The sequence below is a fragment of the Talpa occidentalis genome, unplaced genomic scaffold, assembly GCF_014898055.3.
Source record: "Talpa occidentalis isolate TD23 unplaced genomic scaffold, MPIMG_talOcc4v2.1 talOcc4.8, whole genome shotgun sequence".
Lineage (NCBI taxonomy): Eukaryota > Metazoa > Chordata > Mammalia > Eulipotyphla > Talpidae > Talpa > Talpa occidentalis.
In genome coordinates, this window is record NW_023605194.1 from 58,738,128 (window position 1) to 58,759,183 (window position 21,056).

At 35.7% G+C, this 21,056-nt stretch overlaps 1 protein-coding gene across 4 annotated transcripts in view; it reads right to left on the reverse strand.

Moving 5' to 3' along the window:
- The window catches only part of PRKG1 (protein kinase cGMP-dependent 1), a 1,331,556-nt gene that overhangs the window by 25,640 nt on the left and 1,284,860 nt on the right, over positions 1-21,056 (reverse strand). For 3 of the 4 annotated variants that reach the window (XM_054690463.1, XM_054690462.1, XM_054690464.1), the window contains 3 exons: positions 19,835-19,931; positions 2,822-2,961; positions 1,959-2,048 (listed from right to left, as the gene is read on the reverse strand). In XM_054690463.1, the coding sequence (XP_054546438.1) occupies positions 1,959-2,048; positions 2,822-2,961; positions 19,835-19,931 (327 nt within the window). Of the gene's footprint in view, positions 1-1,958; positions 2,049-2,821; positions 2,962-19,834; positions 19,932-20,032; positions 20,168-21,056 lie in introns of those variants that run through there. The other variant, XM_037496731.2, reaches the window with a different exon arrangement.

Consider the following 21,056-nt stretch of genomic DNA (forward strand, 5'->3'; position numbering starts at 1 on the left):
AATCAAGAGACATCTCAGAGACTTGAATGGCACTATGAACCAAAAATGCAGAATCAAGTAAATAGGGAGAAATTTGAAATCATATTTTCATAATTTAATATTTCAAAATGTTGAAAGTAATGTTGTTGCATGCTTGATGCCTCAATAGAATTTAGGTTGGCTTTTAACATCATTATTGTTGTTATTACGTCGTAAATCTTTCCCTGCTCTAGTTAGATCAAAGTAGGAAGAGATTTCAGGTCAGTGAACTGAACGGGTGGATCAAAAATAACATAGTAGAAGTACATTAGGATAACAAATACTAACTCAAATGAAAATATTAATTTGTGTAATAACCTCTAAGTTACTAAGAGTTGGGACCATATCCCTTTCTCACTTACCCCTGCCCCTATCACAATACCTGGGATATAATCTATACCCAATATTAAATAATATTATGCTATGATTTAATAGTTTAATGCAGATATTAACCTTGACCCTTAATGCCAACATGATACATCCCCTTATATGCTGATTTACCTCAAATTTAATAAATGAAACTAAAAAGGTTAATGTAATAGAACACAATATGATACAAAGAAACCCACTTGATAATACATACAAGTAAGGCAATGGGAATGAAAGATCTAAAAAGGCATGTTGTACAAAGATATGAAGATACCATAAGAACACCACTAGGAATAGGGAGAATTTAAATCAATAGTTTATAAAGAAACACTGTTCTATTCTGGGATATCTACAAAGTAACACATTGGCAAAAAAAAAAAAAAAAAAATTACATGGTTCTCTGGGAACAACAAGGGTATCTGTAGCTGATTTTGAGAAGGACCTTAACCAGTGAGGGAGAGTCAGAAGGACAGGATTGGAACAAACATGAAAAAAGACATGTCCAAGGGTGGATGCTCAAAGGAACAAAGATGCTGTAATGTCATTAGATCATTCACAGGAGAAGAAATTTATGGAACTTTTTGGTTTAAAGTTAACATTTATGGTTGATAATGTTTTCTTGGGGCATGATATAGAACCCATTTTATAAAATGGTAATTTGCTAGCTACATAAGTAGGAGATAGAGACTTGTTTTTGCATAATTAAAAGAAGCAAATAAACACTAACAACAGCAATTTTACTTGCCCTGAAAAGGCAAAATGAAGTAAACCTAAATTAGATTGGTTGCATGAAATACTGTTTATAAATGGATAATTTTTGCTAAAACCAGCTATTGTCCAAAAGAAATGACTGGAAACTTCTGTTAATTTTGAAACCAAAATCAATGTAAAGGTAGAGGAAAATGTTACTTTGGAAAAAATGATCAGTGTCAGAAAAAAAAAAAAGATCAGTGTCAGGAGGAAAGGCAGGCTGCCCAATTGCAGACTGAGTGGCGCAATTACACTTAAAGTTAATGTAGCTTATAACCATCAAATAATTCACTTCAAGTTAAATCAATGAACTGAACTCTAGGTATATAGTTGTCTGATTCTGATTTTCAAGTTAAATTATGAGACTAACACTTTACATTAGTTATAGAGTATTATGTTTATAGTAAATCCTATGTATATAGTAGATTCTGTCCTATATTTTCTTTACATTAGAAATAAAAGCATAGGGACCTTCCTGGTGGCCTAGAGATTATAAGTCTCAGCACGATCACCGCAATGATCTGAGTTTGATCCCCTGCCAGGGAGCTAAACCATAGGGCACAGCAGACCTCTCCTGTCTTGCCCGCTGCTCCTCTCAGCAGTGTATTTCAGTCAGTCTGCCTTTTCTGCTCCCCACTCTGTCTCTGGTGAATCCTCTCAAACCCCCATACCTCTGGCCTACACCCCAGTCCTTCTATGCAAAACTAAAAAAAAGAAATATAAGCACATGTAAAATATAAATAATTTTTATACCTTATACTAATTCTTTGTAAAGACTATCATAGTCAGTTATGATTGTAGAGATATGATAGAAATCCTACCTATCCCTGAGAATGGTCCAGAGCTCTCCACCTAGACAAGCTTCCATCAACATATACAAGTATTTGCTGTCTTTAAATGTTCTGTATAGTCTGTGAATTGCAAATAAGAAAAAAAGGGTTATAAACATTATTGTCTTTGAAAAACACACATATTTTAATTGTCACTGACTGCAGTGTTACTCTTGATTTGCCAAACTGGACATTTCATTAAAAGAATGAGAAGTCTAAATTTACAAATACAGAAAAGGAGGCAATGTCTCATGACTAAGACTTGCATGCCACAGGGGGCTAGTTTTTTCTTTGAAATGGATTAATCCAAATATTTATATATCAAAAGGACTGCTTGAAATTTCTCCTATTTTAATTTGGTTGGTGTTTCAAGCATGGACTCTCAAACACTATTGTCTTAAATGTGCAGTGTATGCACATAAAGTAGATTATGCTTTACAGACAGACATGTATCACACTTACATGCTGTTCACAAAAGTTCTTGTTATGTACTGTTTTTAGCATGTGCCACTGGCAAATTAACTATAGATGCTCTTGCATGTAAAAAAAACTTTCTGTTATCTTCTTATTAGTGCTCTCATGATGCTAAATTGGACTAGTCATTTATTTTACTTTTTAAATCTTAAAATTATTAGGAACTTTGATACTTCCTCTGGAAAAAAAAATTATTTTCCAAGAAATTATGATTCACTTAAAAAAAAAACAACAAATAATACTTTCTTAAAATAAATTCTTTTCAAAAAATAAATTTGTGTGACATATGTATCGATGAGTGCCAGTAGCAGAGGGTTTAGTGGTTGATTTGCCTCTTGGAGCAGGGGACTTCAGCCCCTGGGGTAATACAGCACCTTTACCTCACAATGAAGTCGGAGTGAGCCCCTTGCATGATCTGCTTCTCTGAGCGGATGTGCTCCTGTTGTCTTGTATCCACAATGTGGCGTTTCTTGAGAATCTTCATTGCAAATGTTTTAGATTCTTCACTTTTCAACTGGACCTTATAGAGAGGCAGAAGGAAGAAGTAAGAATAAAACCTTAGAGTTACTGTAAGGAAAGTTACTGTAATGTTGCCAGCATTTATGAATCTGTATGACAGGTGAGGGAAAAAAAAAAATTTAAAAATGCCTTAAATGGCCAAAGGCTCTCTGTAAAACTCCTTAAAGTGACAGATTAGTGTGATACAGAATAGTGAATTCTTATTTCCAAGTTACCAAGTACATGTAGCACTTAAATAATAACCCAACCATCACCCCAGGTACACAGTGAATCCATGTTGGGTTTAAAATTTGTTGGGGCTGGGCTTACAACTACTCCACTGGAATATGAAATTCCACTGGATCATATCAATTCCAATGGATCATATCAATTCCAACTGGGTTCCTAATTCATTTTTTATCCACTGTGATTACAAGAAGGAAAAAATACTTGATTCTCATAGTATAATTTCATTTCATACAATGTGTTTTTTTTTAACAAAAAATAAAAACTAATTTCTCCAGTTTTACTTTGAGTATGGCACAGGTAGTATCTTTATGCTCTTCTAGACTCAAGTCCATAAATATTCTGAATTCAGTCAGGTACTGATTCTGCTGATGTTGCAGGTGTAGGTATTGTTTTTTTTTCCTCTTTATACTTCCCAATCTTTCCTCCAGTTAAAAAAAAAAAGAACAAAATTGTAACAAAAGTAAGAAGAAGTACTCTTTTTTCTTATTTAATATAATGGTTCTCATCCTATCTCACCTCAGACCTTACTCCTGCACTACACTAATGGGGAGACTTAAGCTGAACCTTGAAGCCCCTAATGCTTCCATGCCTCTTTGAAGGCCAACAGGGTTCCCAGTAATTTTGAGGGGACCTAGGTCCGCCAAATGCCATCTTTCAAACAGGTTGCTGGTCTGTGTTCACAGTTTTATAAGAAATTTTATCAAGGTGACTTGAAACATAATAGAGCTAATCATTTAATAGCAATCTAAAAGCATTTTCATCTAGTGCTCTCAGCATTTGAGAATACTCAAGATAATACCAAACATTCCTTGTGATTCTGAGCTAATGAAAGCCTCAGCGAAAAAATTTGACAAGCTGTTACTGCTTTTCAGCTGGAGTATTACTGTTCCCTGTTAAGTTGTGAATTGTTTACTGCTTTGTCAGCAGGGATAATGAAATTCTTAAGTGTTTTGTTCATGAACACATGTACAGATTGAACTCAATCTGAGAGGATATTAATATGGCAAGTTCCTTAAAAGAGAACATAAGGACACTCCAAATATATGGCCCTCATTTGCTGCCAGCATTTATGAATCTGTATGACAGGTTAGAGGGGGAAAAAATATTTAAAAATGCCTTAAATGGGTCAAAGGCTCTCTGTAAAACTCCTTAAAGTGACAGATTAATGTGATACAGAAGAATTCAGTTGTAGTTCATAATAAAACAAAACATGAAAACTCAGGTCTAAAAGAAATCAAGACAGGTAGCAAAGAGCATGAAAAATGAGCTATCTCAGTACTCAAATGCAGAGGAGAATAAAATCATATTCCCTTTTTAGAACCTTCCCCAGATAGGACAAAAGATTCTTGTGTACATCACACACCTAATGTAAAAATTATTATTTATGCTAAGGTGAGAAGAATGAATTGGCCTTTCACAGGTCTGGACTTGAATCTTGACTCTACTTAAGTTTTCCTTCACTCTCTTGGACCAGTTGCTTACGTGCCCTGAGTCCCAGTTCTTGCTGACAATAATATCAGCTAATTTAAGGAGTTATTGTGACCTGAAATGAGAAAGTGCTACTGAATGGGCACACACTGATGATCTCTGCTGGTATACTTTGCCCACAGATAGCAGGATACTACCAGATAGGGTAGAGCAAATATCTTTCAAACAAAGCCAGATCATGTGACTCCTCTGTTCAAACACTCAAGTGCTTTACTGTCCCACCCAAGGAAAAGACAGAGATGTCAGCAATGCCTGCAAGGCCCTACTCTAAGTGAACCCTGTTACTTGCGAGTCTCAATTTCCTTATACTCAGTTTAGCTCCACTGGCCATCTTGCTGCTCAAGCCTTTGCCTCAAGCCATTTGCACATGCTGTTCTTCCACAGATACCTCTTCTCTGTTCAAATGTTTTCTAATCAAAGAAGTTCTCCTACAGCAATCTAAAGAGAGTAACCACTCATTTCTCCCTCCCCCCTTTCAGGGTTCTCTATAACTCTTATCACATGCTAATACATCAAATATTTTCTTGATTGCTGTCTTAGTATCTGTTTCCTTTTACTATTAGGTAAGCAATCAGATTGAGCTTTTTTTTGTTTACTGTGCCTCACAGCCTAAACAGTCATTAAATATTTGTTGACTAAGTTAATTAAAGAAAGAATGAAATAAGCCATGATGATTTATCACTGGCAAATTCACAAGACAAGTGTCTTAGCCCTAGACTGTGTATCTTTGAGATGAACAGGAGAAAAACAAGAGATGCAACAATGACAAGCATGTAGTATTTCCTATTGTTTCCATAAATATCCTTAGTCATGCACGATAGGAAAGGGAAGGTTTCTATGGGATAATGCTGCACAGGGAGTACACACTGCCAAATTTCTCTATGGCCCAGTCCTTAATTTTCAGTTTTTATTTTTATATTTTCTTAACCTGTTTTTTTTTAAACTTGGATAACTAAAATATGATATTCCCAAACACAGAGCCTGTTAGATTAATAAAATCATCTATAGAATAAATTATTTCACTGTCAACTATCTTTTGGAGTCAATAACTTGACTCCTTGAAAGCTCTTGAAACCATGACCATCTCTTTAGATCCTATTTAGAACTAAAGAACCACACAGTTCTTTAGTTCTCCTCTAATTAATAAATTCTCTGATTCCAAATATATTTACAATATTTTTGTTATAACTAGCTCATCACTTTTATTTTTAATTCATTTCACTATAGCCTGGATATTGGGTTTTTGCAGTTTCCTTAGCAGTTTTGAATTTTACATGAGGAAAAATCTACGCAGGGAAATATATGAAGCCATTAGGAGAATCTCAGAGAGAAACAAGCAACCTTTGTTAAACCATAAGTACTGGTCACATCCACATATATTATTTCATTTAGTTCTAACATCAACTTTTAACAATGTGAAGAAGGTTTTCTTTTGTGTTTACAAAGACTTCATCAATAACATTAACAGCTGATGTTATTAGGTGTCAGGAATAGTGTAGCAAATAATACTGGAATGCTTTGAGATATTATCCCTATTTTTCAGAGGGGCGAACTGAGGATTACCAAAATGATTGCAGTCATCCATTATCACATGTAAGAGCTGGGTTCTCGCTGTGTTCTTTAGCCCATGCAATTTCCAGTATATACTGCTCCCCTTCAGCTGACTATATAACAAATTAACAGCATAGGGATTGGTGACTTACAGATGAGAGTTTAATAGAATTGTATAATTTGAGATCAAGTGTAGGCGTAGGGGTGTGTGGGGAGGGTAAATAACTGGTGAGTGGCAGGTGGCTACCACCAATGACAGTAAAAATTACAGATTATTGGGAGTCAGCCTGATTGATTGCCATTTAGCAAGTATTAATTACAAAAGATTTACAAAATCATGTAGCTAGCCTCTTAAGACTGTTTTTTGCTTGTGTGGAGAATGTAACACCTACTTTCTTTTCACTCTGTAAATACTACACTAATTTCTCAGCATTACCCTTAGTCAGAATCTTCAAAACCATTTAGATTGCCACAAGGCCAACTAGATCCTGGCTCCTAACAGGAAATCAGAGCTTTTGCAAGAGCCACCTGTGTGAGATGACCGAACAGAGAGTTTGTTGTCCTGAAAATTCTCTGAATGAAGCACACTTCACATGTTTATCAGCATTCTTTTTACCAACTAACAACTACCAAACATCATTCAAAGGTGTTTAACTCAGTATCATTTCTAATGGAAAAATTTGGAAACTATTTAAATGCCCATCAATAGGATACTGGAAAAATAAATTATCATGCATCCAAGCAATACAGCTATAAAACATGATGACTTAGAATTTTGCATTTAATGTTATGGAAAAATAATCAAAACAGACATATGAAGAAATGGACAACTTAAAAGTGTGAGTGTAGGGGCCTCCCTGGTGGCGCAGCGGTTGAGCGCTGGGTTGCGAAGCTGCCTGCGGCCTCTGCGGCGCCGGTTCGATCCCCGGCTGCTCCCCGGCCACCGGAGGAGGGTCCCACATGGCGCGCAGACCTCTCCTGCCGCCCGCTGCTCCCCTCAGCAGTGTACTTCGGTCCTTCTGCCTGCTCTGCTCCCTGCTCTGGCTCTGGTGAATTCTCTCACCCTCCCGCGCTTCTGACTGTACCCAGTGCATGTATAAACAAAAAACAAACAAACAAACAAATAATAAATAAAAACATGCCTCTATAAAAAAAAAAAGTGTGAGTGTATATCTATATCTCTATCCAAAAGCAAGTATCTGATAGGACCCTGAACAGTTATCAAAGAATATCAGTGATGGAGATCGAGTGACCTAGTGTTTGTGTATAAATAGTCTAGTAGTTATCCTCCTGGCTAACTTGGTTGAAGTTTTATTATGAGTGTTTGCTTATTTTTGGAGTAGCCTAAAACTGCAAAACTTCTGTTTAGCAACAAAACAGGAGCAGGGTGAAAGGTAACCATAAAAGTACCATAACGTTTCAAAAGAAAAAGGCATGAAGTTGCTGTATGTTAAACACTGGGATATTCAGATCCATATTGAACTAGATTTTCAAGTCAAACAAACTGTAGACTAGCCCTTAAAAGCAGACCTTAGATCATATTCCTTCTCTCTCATTTGGTTGAAACAACTAATATTAAAATAGAATTAATTATGAATTGTAATGATAAAATATCATTCACAAGAATCCACTGTAGTAGCATTTACATATATCTTGGAAGTCATAGAAGTAATAATTCTTACATAGTAATTTTTAATTTTAATATATACTATCTGATTTTATATGTCTATAAGATAAGATGCTTTTTGAAAGAGAGTATAACAAAGTAGAGAAAGGGGAGTTTGGGTGAGGACCATGGGCACTTTGATGGGAAAACTATGATAAACACAGCTGAAGGGAGAAATCCTATAGTGTGGGGCCTCCCTGGTGGTGCAGACAGTTGAATTCAGTGCTGTGAAGCTGTCTGCAACCTCTGCAGTGCTGGTTCGATCCCCGCAGGCTGCGGAGATGCCCACATGGTGCTGCAGACCTCCCCTGTCTTGCACACTGCTCCCCTCAGCAGTGTATTTCAGTCAGTCTGCCTCTTCTGTTCCCCACTCTGTCTCTGGTGAATCCTCTAACCCTCCTGCACAACTGGCCTGTACCCTGATTCTTATATAAATAAATCTTTAAAAAAATATATGAAATCCTATAGTGTAAAAAAAAAGGATATAAATATATATATACACATGTAAAAAATAAAAGCATATAATGAAAGTTTTAACTTATGAATACATGCACCAGAAAAGGCTAATCTTTACAGGTAGAATATATACTATTGGTTACCTAGACTGGGAGTGAGAATGGACAGTGTTTGCAAACAGACACAAGAGTTCTTTTTTGAGTAGCAGAAATTGTACTAAGACAGGATTGTAGGAATAACTAGTATGTAACAAGTATAGGAATGACTAGTATGTAACTAGTGTAGGAATGTAACTAGCATGTACTAGTATGTAACTAGTATAGGAACAGTTACATACTATTAGTTACATACATACATACAGTTCCTATACATAACTAGTATAGGAATAGTATGTAACTAGTATAGGAATAACTACTATGTAACTAGTATAGTTATGTATGTATTAGTATGTATTAGTATGTAACTAGTAGGTACTAGTCTAGGAATGTAACTAGTATGTAATTAGTATAGGAATTACTAGTAGGTAAATTATATCTATCCTGTCTCGCCTGCTGCTCCACTCAGCAGTGTATTTTAGTCAGTCTGCCTGTACTGTTCCCCATTCTGTCTCTGGTGAATCCTCTCCCCACATCTCTAGTCCGTACCCCAGCTCTTGTATGCATAAATAAATAAATCTTTTTTTAAAAAAGTGGTAAATTGAAGTCTCATTTCCATATAAAAGTAAGATCATTCAAATGTGCATAATTATCGAATTTTTTTAAATTTTGTAGTCAAGAAAATGTATTTGGGCAATGCCTTTTTTTATTTTAACATGCAAACTATAGTCACTGGCAAGTTAATGTAAACTAGGAATTTGTTTTCCCCTCTTAAAAAAATAAAAGCACCTTATTTATAGATATTATAAGATAAAATCAGATAGCAATGTGAAAATACTGCAATGGAGTCTCATAAATGGTATTTACTATTACAATTCATAATTAAATCTGATTTAGAAAAGAATGTGAGAAAAGGAATATGAGATTTCTCTTAAGTAGTTTTACTTTCACAGAGGAAAAAATACTACTCTGACTAAAGTAACATTTCTGGACATAACTTCCACATATGTAGAAGGATCTGACATACACATTCATGAAAGTAAGGAAAATTTTTTAAGTACACAGAAATTTCTGTTCTACAAAGTAGAAGATTGTATTCCTCTACAAAAAGATACTAATTTTTACATGAGAATTTCCTTTATTATGTCATAGTACTATCATTTTCAGGCACACATTAACCAAAACCTTAATAGAAAAGCGCCTGTTTTCAATCTGTTATTAAAATGGCGTCTTTCAGGAATCCACAGTGTCAATCCTCACCTTCCTCTTTGCACTACAGAATAACAGCTCACATTTGGTTGTTCCTTAATCAATGTCTGGACTATGGTACCAGGTTTGTTCCTGGTACAGGATACAGAAGTGAGGAGAGCATTAGGAACCTGACAGCCTGTGTGGCACAAGTCCAAGTGACAGAGCATGCAGACAATGGGTTAGGATGGGTTAGGGATGGGTTAGGGATGTCAGACTTGGATAGTGTTTTGGTCAAGCAGTGTAGAGACATGGCATTGCTATATATCTACATCGAAAAGATTTTATGTGTAAAACTTATTTCAACAATTAATGACTAATGTTTATGTATGGCCAGACATACCATTTTCAGAACAAAGGAATACAGAGAAATAGCTTATTTTTATTTGTCTTTTCATCTACTCCACCTGCCACTTGCACAAGAGTGTTTCTCTATTTTACTTGTTTCCTTTCCCAGATTCACTGGAACCCCACATCAAGAATTTTAATAATGCCATTTGCTCTGTAATTTGCCATCAGATTAAAATTAATTTCTACAGCTAATGACAAGAAATAACAAGAAACATCTGTATTATTAAATTCAGTTTGATCAAAATAGCAGTCAAACTATTTTCACAGAGGGTTTTTTTAAAAGGTGTTCCTTACAAGTACATATATTTTTAAAGATTTTATTTATTTATGCATACAAGAACCGGGGGTACAGGCCAGATGTGCAGGAGGGTGAGAGGATTCACCAGAGACAGGGAACAGAACAGGCAAACTGACTGAAATACACTGCTGAGGGGAGCAGCGGGCAAGACAGGAGAGGTCTGCCATGCCATGTGGGTATCTCCCCATCGGGCCAGGATCAAACCTGCGCTGCAGAGGCTGCGGACAGCTTCACAGTGCTGTGCTCAACCACCTGCGCCACCAGGGAGGCCCAGTTTTAATTTTTTTTTAAAGTATTTAATTTTCAAGCTTTTCTATGTTTCTATTTATAATCACAATATGAATAAATGGTTAGATTATTTTATAGAAATTACTTACAAATCAATAAACACTTGTGATTTCCCTCAATAAGAAATTAGCTATGGTTCATATTGACTCAAAAGGTTACGTAAATTGATTCAAGATTTTTCACTTAACTGTGATTTCTACTGAAAAATGTGACTGACATTGAAACACTGATTACTGAAACTTAAGCATATCATTTTTTGACCCTGCACTACCAGTGTTAAAACTTACTCATTTGTAATGATTGTCAAAATTGATATTTATGTGATCTCATTATCTGATACATTTTATTTTATTTTATTTTATTTTTTATAGAGGCATGCTTTATTTGTTTGCTGGTTTGTTTGTTTGTTTTGTTTATACATGCACTGGGTACAGTCAGAAGCGCGGGAGGGTGAGAGAATTCACCAGAGCCAGAGCGGGGAGCAGAGCAGGCAGAAGGACCGAAGTACACTGCTGAGGGGAGCAGCGGGCGGCAGGAGAGGTCTGCACACCATGTGGGACCCTCCTCCGGTGGCCGGGGAGCAGCCGGGGATCGAACCGGCGCTGCAGAGGCCGCGGGCAGCTTCGCAACCCAGCGCTCAACCGCTGCGCCACCAGGGAGGCCCTTATCTGATACATTTTATTTGATTATTTGATAAAGGAAAATATTTTATTTTTCCTACCCAGTATTTTTATTTCTATGCATAATCACACTCATGTAAAAGAGACACAGCAATGTGACTGTTTTTGAAATTTGCTTTAACATTTTTAAGTCGATAACATGAAAATTTCACATTTCAATGTGTAAGTTGAAATAATTTCTTTCAGTTATTTATTGACTGAAAATTTGAACTGAAATGGAACAGAGAATCCCACATTGTGAAAGAACTCTCTGAGATGTGATCAGGTTAACACATGAAAGGTTTTACATTCTAGTTATATTTTTGAGGTTAAGGCATAAGTGATGTATAATTTTTTAAATTTTAATCATGATGTATAATAAAACCTTAATGTCATAAATTATGCTATTCTTTACCTATCTGACAGTTTAAATATCAAAGGATAGCTTCTTCCCTAATGTTTTGTACTTCAAATGTAGTTAAGTCAGTTCAACATACATTTAGTGATTTTACTTTTTTTTTTTAAGTGATTTTACTTTAAACTGTCACATTAAACATTTAAACTGTTATGTTTATGTGAATGTGGAACTTGAGATGGTAGCCACGACCATGTAATGCTTCCCTTGGGTTAAGTTACTTTTTTAAACTTTTTTTGGGTATGGATGTTCTTCCCAGGTGAATTTGACAGGTGACCAACTTGAGCTTGGGTTAAGAATCAAGCCATCTCACAGCTTAATGTTCAAGCTAATACATGGTTATGTGTCAATGTCAATATCAATGGAGATATTAATATGAGGGACAGATATGACTAGCAATAAGTATCTAATTAGTGCACTATACTGATACATACAAATGATCCTTTCCATATTTTTTTCCTAGAAACAAAGAAACATTTTTGTACTTTTTTCAAAGAACACAGGTATTCAGCTTTACTAACAATCATAAGGGAATTGTTTTTCCCTCACATGGAAGGGATCTCTCTTTGAAAGTGCTTACATAAAATTTTCAGGGTTGAGGAATACATCTTGGCACAAAACAAATTACTTTATTTAGAAGAGGAGTTATTTTGGGAGTTGAGCCACCTAAAAATAGTTCCTCCGGTCACCTTATAGTGTATTCTTTCATTTCACAGACAGAATTTGAGAGCTGAATCTCTATTTATACACTTTCGTCACTTGACCTAATGCACACAAATGCCTTGTCTTTAAAGTCTGGTCTCCTTTATGAATATAATAGTTACCCTCTATTAACAATAATATCTCTCACTGCTCTCTCATATAACTTCTGCTCTAGTCCCATTTGCCTGGTGTCTGTGAGAACACGTGGCCTTCTATCTTGTACCTTTGGCTGAAACAGCCTTTCCCCATCTGTTCATTTAAATCCCAGCTTATTTTCTAAGTCCTTGCTTGACTTTTGCATCTTTTCAAGGCTTTCTCAGGTCCTTTTTTACTACTCTATTCCACATGTTCCTTCTCTTTCTGAAACACTGAATACCTTTTTGCATAATTTAGAATTTACTATAATCCTGAAGGAGTTCATTTGGTGTTTTTCATGTGTGTTAGAAGGCAGGAATCCCATGAAGGCAAGAATCACATCTATATTCTGAATACCACAAAAATAAAATTTAGCTCATTTTAAAAATATGTAATTTGTTGAATGTGATATGCGTAAAACTTCAACTTGGTGAAAAGAAAAACAAATTTTGTCACAGAAAACAAAAAGTGATTGCAATCATAGTGCTAATTTGTGGATAAAATGCTTTATCACCCATTACCTTAAGCCTTGGGAAGACATGCCTAATGCTGTCTAGATGAGAAATTTTTAACATTTTACTTTACTGTAGGACCTTTATTACAAAAACTTTTAATGAAAAATATTCATTTGAATAAATGGCAAAGCATATATTTACACTGATAAGATGAATTCCTGAACCTCTTATTTCATTTGCATATTCAAAATAGAGATAAACTTTTCTACCTGTGATTTCTGCATAGATAGTGGTTTTTGGTTAGATATTTTAGGAGCTACAATATATTGTAACTATACCTATTATGCTCAATTATTGTTTATTGAGTTGGATTTTCATTGCTTTGGATTTTCATTAGCTATCTGAATAATTTTCTCAGAAATCACTACAATTTGTCACAACATTTTGCATCAGTTTTAATTTTTTTTAAGATTAAACATAAAATGAGAATGACATATTTAATAATAAACCAAGTAGTGGATGCCAAGACAAAAGACTGTTAAAATAAGACAAATTGTGTTTTCAACCAGTGTATTGTCCTTATTCACTGTGGTTACAGGCAGACACAGGTCTCAGGGCAGCGGGGTTTCCCTGGGCATCCTGTGCAGCATAAATCACCATGGCACATATGGCAGCGCTGCACAGTGATCCCACAGCTATCCTATTTCATTGCCATGTGGCTTGGCAGTAAGAAACTCTTGAAAGAGTTTGATCTTACATGGGGTTTCCCTTTGGAGTTAGGCTGCCCTCTTTCATAATGATGAAAGAACATTCTATTGAAGAGCAATGGGGTTACCACCTGATATCTTGCTTAATCATCTCTTGGTCTCTATTTTTCTTTCACTTGTTTACATACCCATCCAGGCCTGCTTGCATAATGTCTAGGCAGCTGGCAAAAATACCAGAGAGTGTTATGCATGGCTATATGTAAAGCCCCCTGACCCAGGTTCACATGCATGGTTCACTAGTTAGGCAAAGTTCTTGCAACTTGTTACCACAGCGCCCCCTCCTGGGCCAACTGATGTGAACTATGCCACAGAAGGAATGAAAGGTAACTTTTGCAAACCACTTGGCAAGAACTAGACCCTTATCATGCCCAGTTGCAGTGCCATGTCTTAAGAAGACTGTGAGAAATTATATTGATGACTTTCTATTGAGAGGTTAAGTTGTGGGTCTTTATAATTTGGAAGAAAAATGGATAAATAAAAGCAGACTACCTCTGGTACACAGAGGTTCAGGGTGAGGAAGACAGGAAACTGTTTCCCATTTCTACTCATGACAGATCAGAAAGTAAGGAGCTTTAGTAGTTTAGGAGAATTTAATAGAAACTATCACTAAAGGTCATTTGAAGACCTCAGTCTCTTAGAGAAATGCTTCCACTCTCAGGACTGACCTAACAATGGGAGGAAAAAGGGGTAAAAAATTTCCATTCTCTTCCTTTTCTGTGGGTATAGATGGAAATGATAGCATGTTTAAATAATAATTATTATAACATTGACAACACTTACTGATCTAAGATATGTAAGGTAAGGTCTATTTGGCAGACTTGAGCTCATTTAAACTTTGCAATGCAGTGAGGAACTTATCCTCTTAAGAAACAAAGAAACTGACAATCACGATTAAGTAAATGACTAAGCATATATAGCCTGTAAGGTCTGAATCCAGAAAGTTTCTAGAAACCTAGCTTTTAGCTGCTATGTTATGCTGTGCTGTATTTTTCATCCATAGATATTTTATCACTAAAATAGGACCAGCAAAAGAGTCAGAGAAGGAAAAGCCACTTTAGGTTTGACAGAAAAAAAAGCTAATAGCAGATAATTGTAACAACTAATACAGATTCCTATATTCTGGAATTTTTTAAAGAAAGGTGTATATGTGACAATGGCATTAAGAATCTTAGTATTTTTTAGAGTCAGAGTAATAGAAAGCTTATGATTAAATATTAGTAGTTCCAAACAATAACAACAGCTCTTTGATAACTACATAATCTTAGGCCACTTCCATGCACCATTTTTTAAAAAAGTTTTTTTTTTTAAATTTATTCCTGCATACAAGAACTGGGGTACAGGCCAGATGTGTGGGAGGGTGAGAGGATTCACCAGAGACAGAACAGGAAACAGAACAGGCAGACTGACTGAAATACACTGCTGAAGGGAGCAGGGGGCTAGTCAGGAGAGGTCTGCACCACCATGTGGGTATCTCCCTGGCGGGCAAGGATTGAAACCACACTGCAGAGACTGCAACAGCTTCACAGTGCTGCGCTCAACTGCCTGCACTACCAGGAGGCCCTATAGGAACCATTTTTGACTTGTATAAAATGTATATTATGCCTCGGGGCCTCCCTGGTGATGTAGGGTTTAAGTCTCAGTGCAATCACCACAACGGCCTGAGTTCAATTCTTGGCCAGGGAGCTACCTACATGGCACAGCAGACCTTTCCTGTCTTGCCCACTGTTTCCCCTCAGCAGGATATTTCAGTAAATCTGCCTGTTCTTCTCCCTATTCTGTCTCTGGTGAATCCTCTCACCAGCTGCACTTCCTTCCCCAGGTCTTCTATGCAAAAAATTAAAAAAAAAAAATGGATATCATGCTTTATGTTCTTCTCCCAACATTGCTATAAAGGCAAAATTGTATGTGAAAGCAATTTCCAGATTATAAAAGCAATGTTCATATGAAAGGCTTGATTAGTAAGGGGTAATATCAGTTTATTATGTAAATACCTAAACTCTCCCTCTGCCTTAGAAATGCTGCCACCTCCCAGCAGTGCTGCTCTTCCATGCACTAAGTGCATGCTGCTCATACTATGATTATGAATTAAATTCTTAAGTTTTACATTATTGTCCTTTCGACTGGATATTTTATTTTTTATTTTTTTAAAGATTAATTTATTCAAGAACTGGGATACAGGTCAGAGGTGTGGGAGGGTGAGAGAATTCACCAGAAACAGAGTAGGGAACAGAACAGGCAGACAGACCAAAGACACTGCTGAAGGGAGCAGTGGGCAAGACAGGAGAGGTCTGCCGCACCATGTGGGTTTCTCGCTGGCCAGCTGGGAATCGAACCCACACTGCAGACAGCTTCTCAGCATGGCGCTCAACCCACTGCGCCACCAGGGAGGCCCTCGAGTGGATATTTTATATTAAACTTTGTGTGTCCCAACTTTGGGCTTACCACATAAATAAATAAATGATGTAGAAAGTATACAATCCACAAGGACAAAATTATACCTTCCATATCTGTGTTCTTGTATTTTATCCAAGTATGGTAGACGAGGATTTGGATCGTTGAATAAATTATATATCTAATATCCAAAGCAACCATCACATGCATTGCCAGATTTAAAAGAAATTTGTTTATTTCAGCTAACCTATTCTGAAAGCAAGCATCTCTCTGGCAAGAGCAAAAGTAAAGTATGGAATGTGACTACAAAGCCATGGATCTAATGTTTACTTGTGATTTGAAAAAAAATCTCCTAATTTTACAGCCATAGCTTGTAAATTAAGAGGACTACCTGGATCTCTTACTGTGGTGCTTATAGCTTTAATGAGTAAATCATATATAAAAACAGCTGAGTTCTGTTGCTAAAAGTGATCATTATGAACGTAATAAGGTCTTTGGGAAGACAAACTATAAAAAGGTAGCATTGAATAAATTAGAAAGTCCATTCTTAGAAGCAAAGAACATGGTTAGAAAATACAGTATGTACCAGATGAAAATTTCATGAAAGTAATGATTGTGAAAAAGACATGCCTACTATTATGAAAGTTAAAATCAGTTATGCTATATCAACTATGCTTAAAGCAATTATGAAATTGACTTGAATAGCTGAAGTTCCACTCATATAAGGCCTTTATTTGAAGCTATTATGTTTACCATCGAATAACTGTTTATGTCCTCACCTCCAAAAGTCGGCCATAAACTTTTTAAAAATTTTCCTTCCTGAAAAATATTTCTGCATCTAAATTCATCAAAATTAACATAAGTGATAAAAATTAACAAATGTTAAGTAGTCTTTAAAGGGCAAATAATTATACAAGAGTACATGAAAACAATCTATGTCAAATGATGAGAAAACTACCACTCTAACTTCAAAGAATTCAATTTTGTTTTAATACTTTATACCCCTCTCAAGAATTTATGATTTTATAATCTTATACCTGGGGTATTTTTTAAAATACTATTATAAAATTAAAATATAACTATAGTATGTTTTCATAATATCATTTATCTGGTTAACACTGCTAAACTAAGAGTTGATAGCTTCAAGGAATCAGTATTGCATCTTAGTATCAGCGTGCTTAGTACTGTGCATACACATGTGAAAAGCCTGTATCAAGACTGCATTGCTTAAAAAGAACAGTGATACAATTACCTTGCATACAACATTCTCAGAGGAGAGTGAAGAAAAAACTTCTGTAATCAAACTGAACTGGGCTCTGCCTAGATCGCCTCCTAACAGTCAGACTACTGTTCCAAAGGCACACGACCGCCTGCTGCTGTGTAGTCACCACTGTCTTCATGGCAATTCAACATACAATCAACCAACGTGTTGAGAACAAACTCCCAATTCTGGCGCCACTGAGTTCAATAAGTGCTTGTAAAAAATAATCACAGGGAAAACTATTTTTCATACCCAATAGCTATTATTATGAGGCAGTAAGTAGTAAGAACTGGGAAGAATCAACTTCGTGGTATTACCAATCACTTATATGATTAATCCAAATTGGATAAAGAACAGAATTTGGAAAATCTGATTATCCCAGTGTTGTTTTTTGGGGAAGTGTAAGTCATGTAATGACTAACTTCAGTGGTTAAGACATGTACTGGTTATGTATCTAAAGTTTTTGAGCTATAGTACCAATTTAAATTAATTCTTGGGGTTATGGTTTTTATTAGCCTACAAATACCTGGTGTAAAGGAGTAAAAATAGCCACAAAAGGAAAATTAGGTTGAACTACCTTTGACAATCTCTACTGGAAGGGAGCTTATTTATAAATATGCAAATATGCAAACACACACATGCCTATTTTGTTTTCTTACACTGTATTACTTTTTCTATGCCCATACTGCCCCTCCCTTCACTTTGTGGTTGGTTGTACCTCCTAGCAGTTTTCCATCATTAATGTGGCATTTAACTGTTCAACATGAAGTGATTTCAGTATCTACAAATGATTTTGAATATTTCAAAAATTCTAAGTCCATTACTATGTTTCATAAACTATCTCACTGATAATTTTAAGGCTCCCGACTTCATTTCTTAGACCTCTAGGAATTCACATAGTTGTAATGTTTATTTTTTGGTCAAAATAAAACAGCATTTTTTGTTGGTATAGTCTTTAAAAATAGTATCTAAGAAATCATAACAAATAGCCAAAAAAGTAGTCTCTAGGGAATTCTGTCCTTGATCTGTCCTTTATTCTGTCCTTTCATTCAGAAAGGGATTTAGACACATATGACTATGTAAATAAACACTCCAAAAATAAATCCTCATGGTGAGGAGCTATGTATATACCCCTGCCCTGTTTATATGTCAACACACCCAGTGCAATGCTGTTAATCAATCTTCATTAGCTACAGAAGCAGTTATATTTTATAACAAAAAGTAACTGAAAAGTAAATCTGGCATTGCTTTTAATTGACAGGATTCAGCAAACAGAAAAGCAAATATTTGATTTTTACTCCTGTAACTGAAAGTACTTATCTCCTCAGAGTACACTGTGACTATTAAGTCAGAAATAGTAATTCTTAGCATCTCCATAGTCAATGTTAAGGAAGGTATAAATACAAATTCAGTGAAACACATTATGGGTCTAAAACCTTCTTGACAAATATTTAAGCAAATAGCATCTTTCTGTTTGTCAAGGTCAGAAATCCCATCTGCAGCACAAATAGACACATTTCAAAAATAGCTCTGGGTCAATCTACTTTTCTGGAAGGGGGTTTCTCCTATCTCCTGATGGCAACAGTAACTGTTTACTGCACTGTGGACAGTCTCAGGGAGTTCCTAACATACTGTACTGGTGTCCCATATCAGGGATGCCTCGATATTCAGCAGAAATATGAAAATTTATCTGCATTATCAAAGAGAGTTTCTAGCTACAGAGTCTTCAAATGCAGCAACTCAGTTGCCAGAATACATTTTTCCACCTAATTTTTGTTGCAATGTCAGTTTTTAGATTTATAGGTTATGCTTTCATTTTATAAATCTGTACCAAAATCTCTTGATTTTCACCAACAATTAGCTGTGTGTATGTGTATAAAGTATGTGTGAAATAAATTATATAAAATATTCAAAAACCATTAGCGCTATAATCTACATAGGTGATTGCAACTATAGAGTCACAGAATTTCCCTGACACCATTTACTGGATTTTTTTTAAAGCACTGGTATCTTATATTGCTCATAATATATAATTATTATATATACACAACTATATGCATATACATGGATATTTTATGACTTCCATTTATATGTAAATTGACATTTAAATTACTATAATTTTAGAAAAGGTATACAACTAAGTTACTGAGCACTGATCAGAATTAAGGAAGCAAAACAGATTATAGTGTTTTATGACTCCTTATTAAGTAATACGTTACCTTTCATTTATAAAAGTTCAATTTATTGACTACATAAAATAGTCCATTTTAACTCTTGCCAATTCTCACACACTGCTATGAATATATTTAAGGAAAAGTTATTAATTTTAAAGTAATTAAGGAGCAAAAAGATAATCTAGGAAGGAAAAATTAAAAGTGAAGGCAGAGGCTTTCAAAAGCATTTAAAGAACAATTACCTACCAGTTCTACTCGTCCGAAACCTCCAACTCCAAGGGTGTCAATGATGTTGAAATCAGACAGCTTCAGGTTGGCAAAGAATGCAGCTTCAGCTTCATATCTGGATTTTTTGATGCGAAAAAATGGAAATTTCTTAGAGGTGCAAACACGAGTACCACGTACAACCGTACCGGAATGACATGACTGTGGAACAGGGTTTACCTGCTTACATTCCATCTTGCTTTTAGAGTCTGTGTTTTCTCACATGCATAATTTTTTTGGTCCCAGTTGTGCAGAATAACATAGATTTGTACTTGTTTTTCAAAGTGGAAAAATACAAAGTACCCACTGCATGCCAGTCCTGTGACTTAGAAATCCAGATATCAAATCAAAGTTACATCTCAGTGTTTTTCTACGCGTCTTCTTGTGAGCCCGAATTGTTTGAGCTGTTCTTTTTTGGTTTTGTTTTGGATTCTTTTGTTTTGCTTGGTTTTGTTTTTGCTGTTCAGATTGCAGGTGGCAGTTTCTCATTAGTTTCCCTTATCCACAGGCTGGCAGTGGCTCCTATGAATATTGTTAAAAAGTGGCAAGATCATTGAGGTCTCTGGAGTGAAATCACAGCCAGGTCTTATGAAAACAGATCCGAAAAGCTGAGGACTGATGTGCAAATGTCTGAAATGGATGATTTCCAAGCATATTCACATTCCTAAAAAGTATCTTCCTCCTTCCATGTGTTTACCCACTGACTCTTAGCTAGTAATCCCAGTGTCTTTACATTTGCAGGTTTCTTATAGGAGTGGAGTGCAGAGGCATGAACTATGCAGCACACATGTAAATCTGACACATGCAAGTGGCTGAAATAAGCTGCTCCTGATGAGACAAGTGAATATGAGCTGCTTAAAATATCTCCTTGTTAAGGGCCCTACTATTTTTAGAAAGGGCAGGAAGGCATAAGGATGAAGATGATCCTTCCACTCAGTAAAGTCAGGTCAGGGAGTAATTCAGCTGTCACCAAAATAAAGTATTTGAATAGCTGTATGTAACCCGTGACCTTCAGCTAGGCAGTACTTGGTTCAGTATTACACTATAGATAGACATGATGAACACACTTGAGTTAATGATATTAATATAGTTTGTCTATGTCAAGACTGATCCTTAGGCATGTTTGGCATTAAGCTATATAATATTTTAGCTATTCCATTGTAATCAATACAAATTTAGAGTCCACACTTGGGGAAAATGTTAA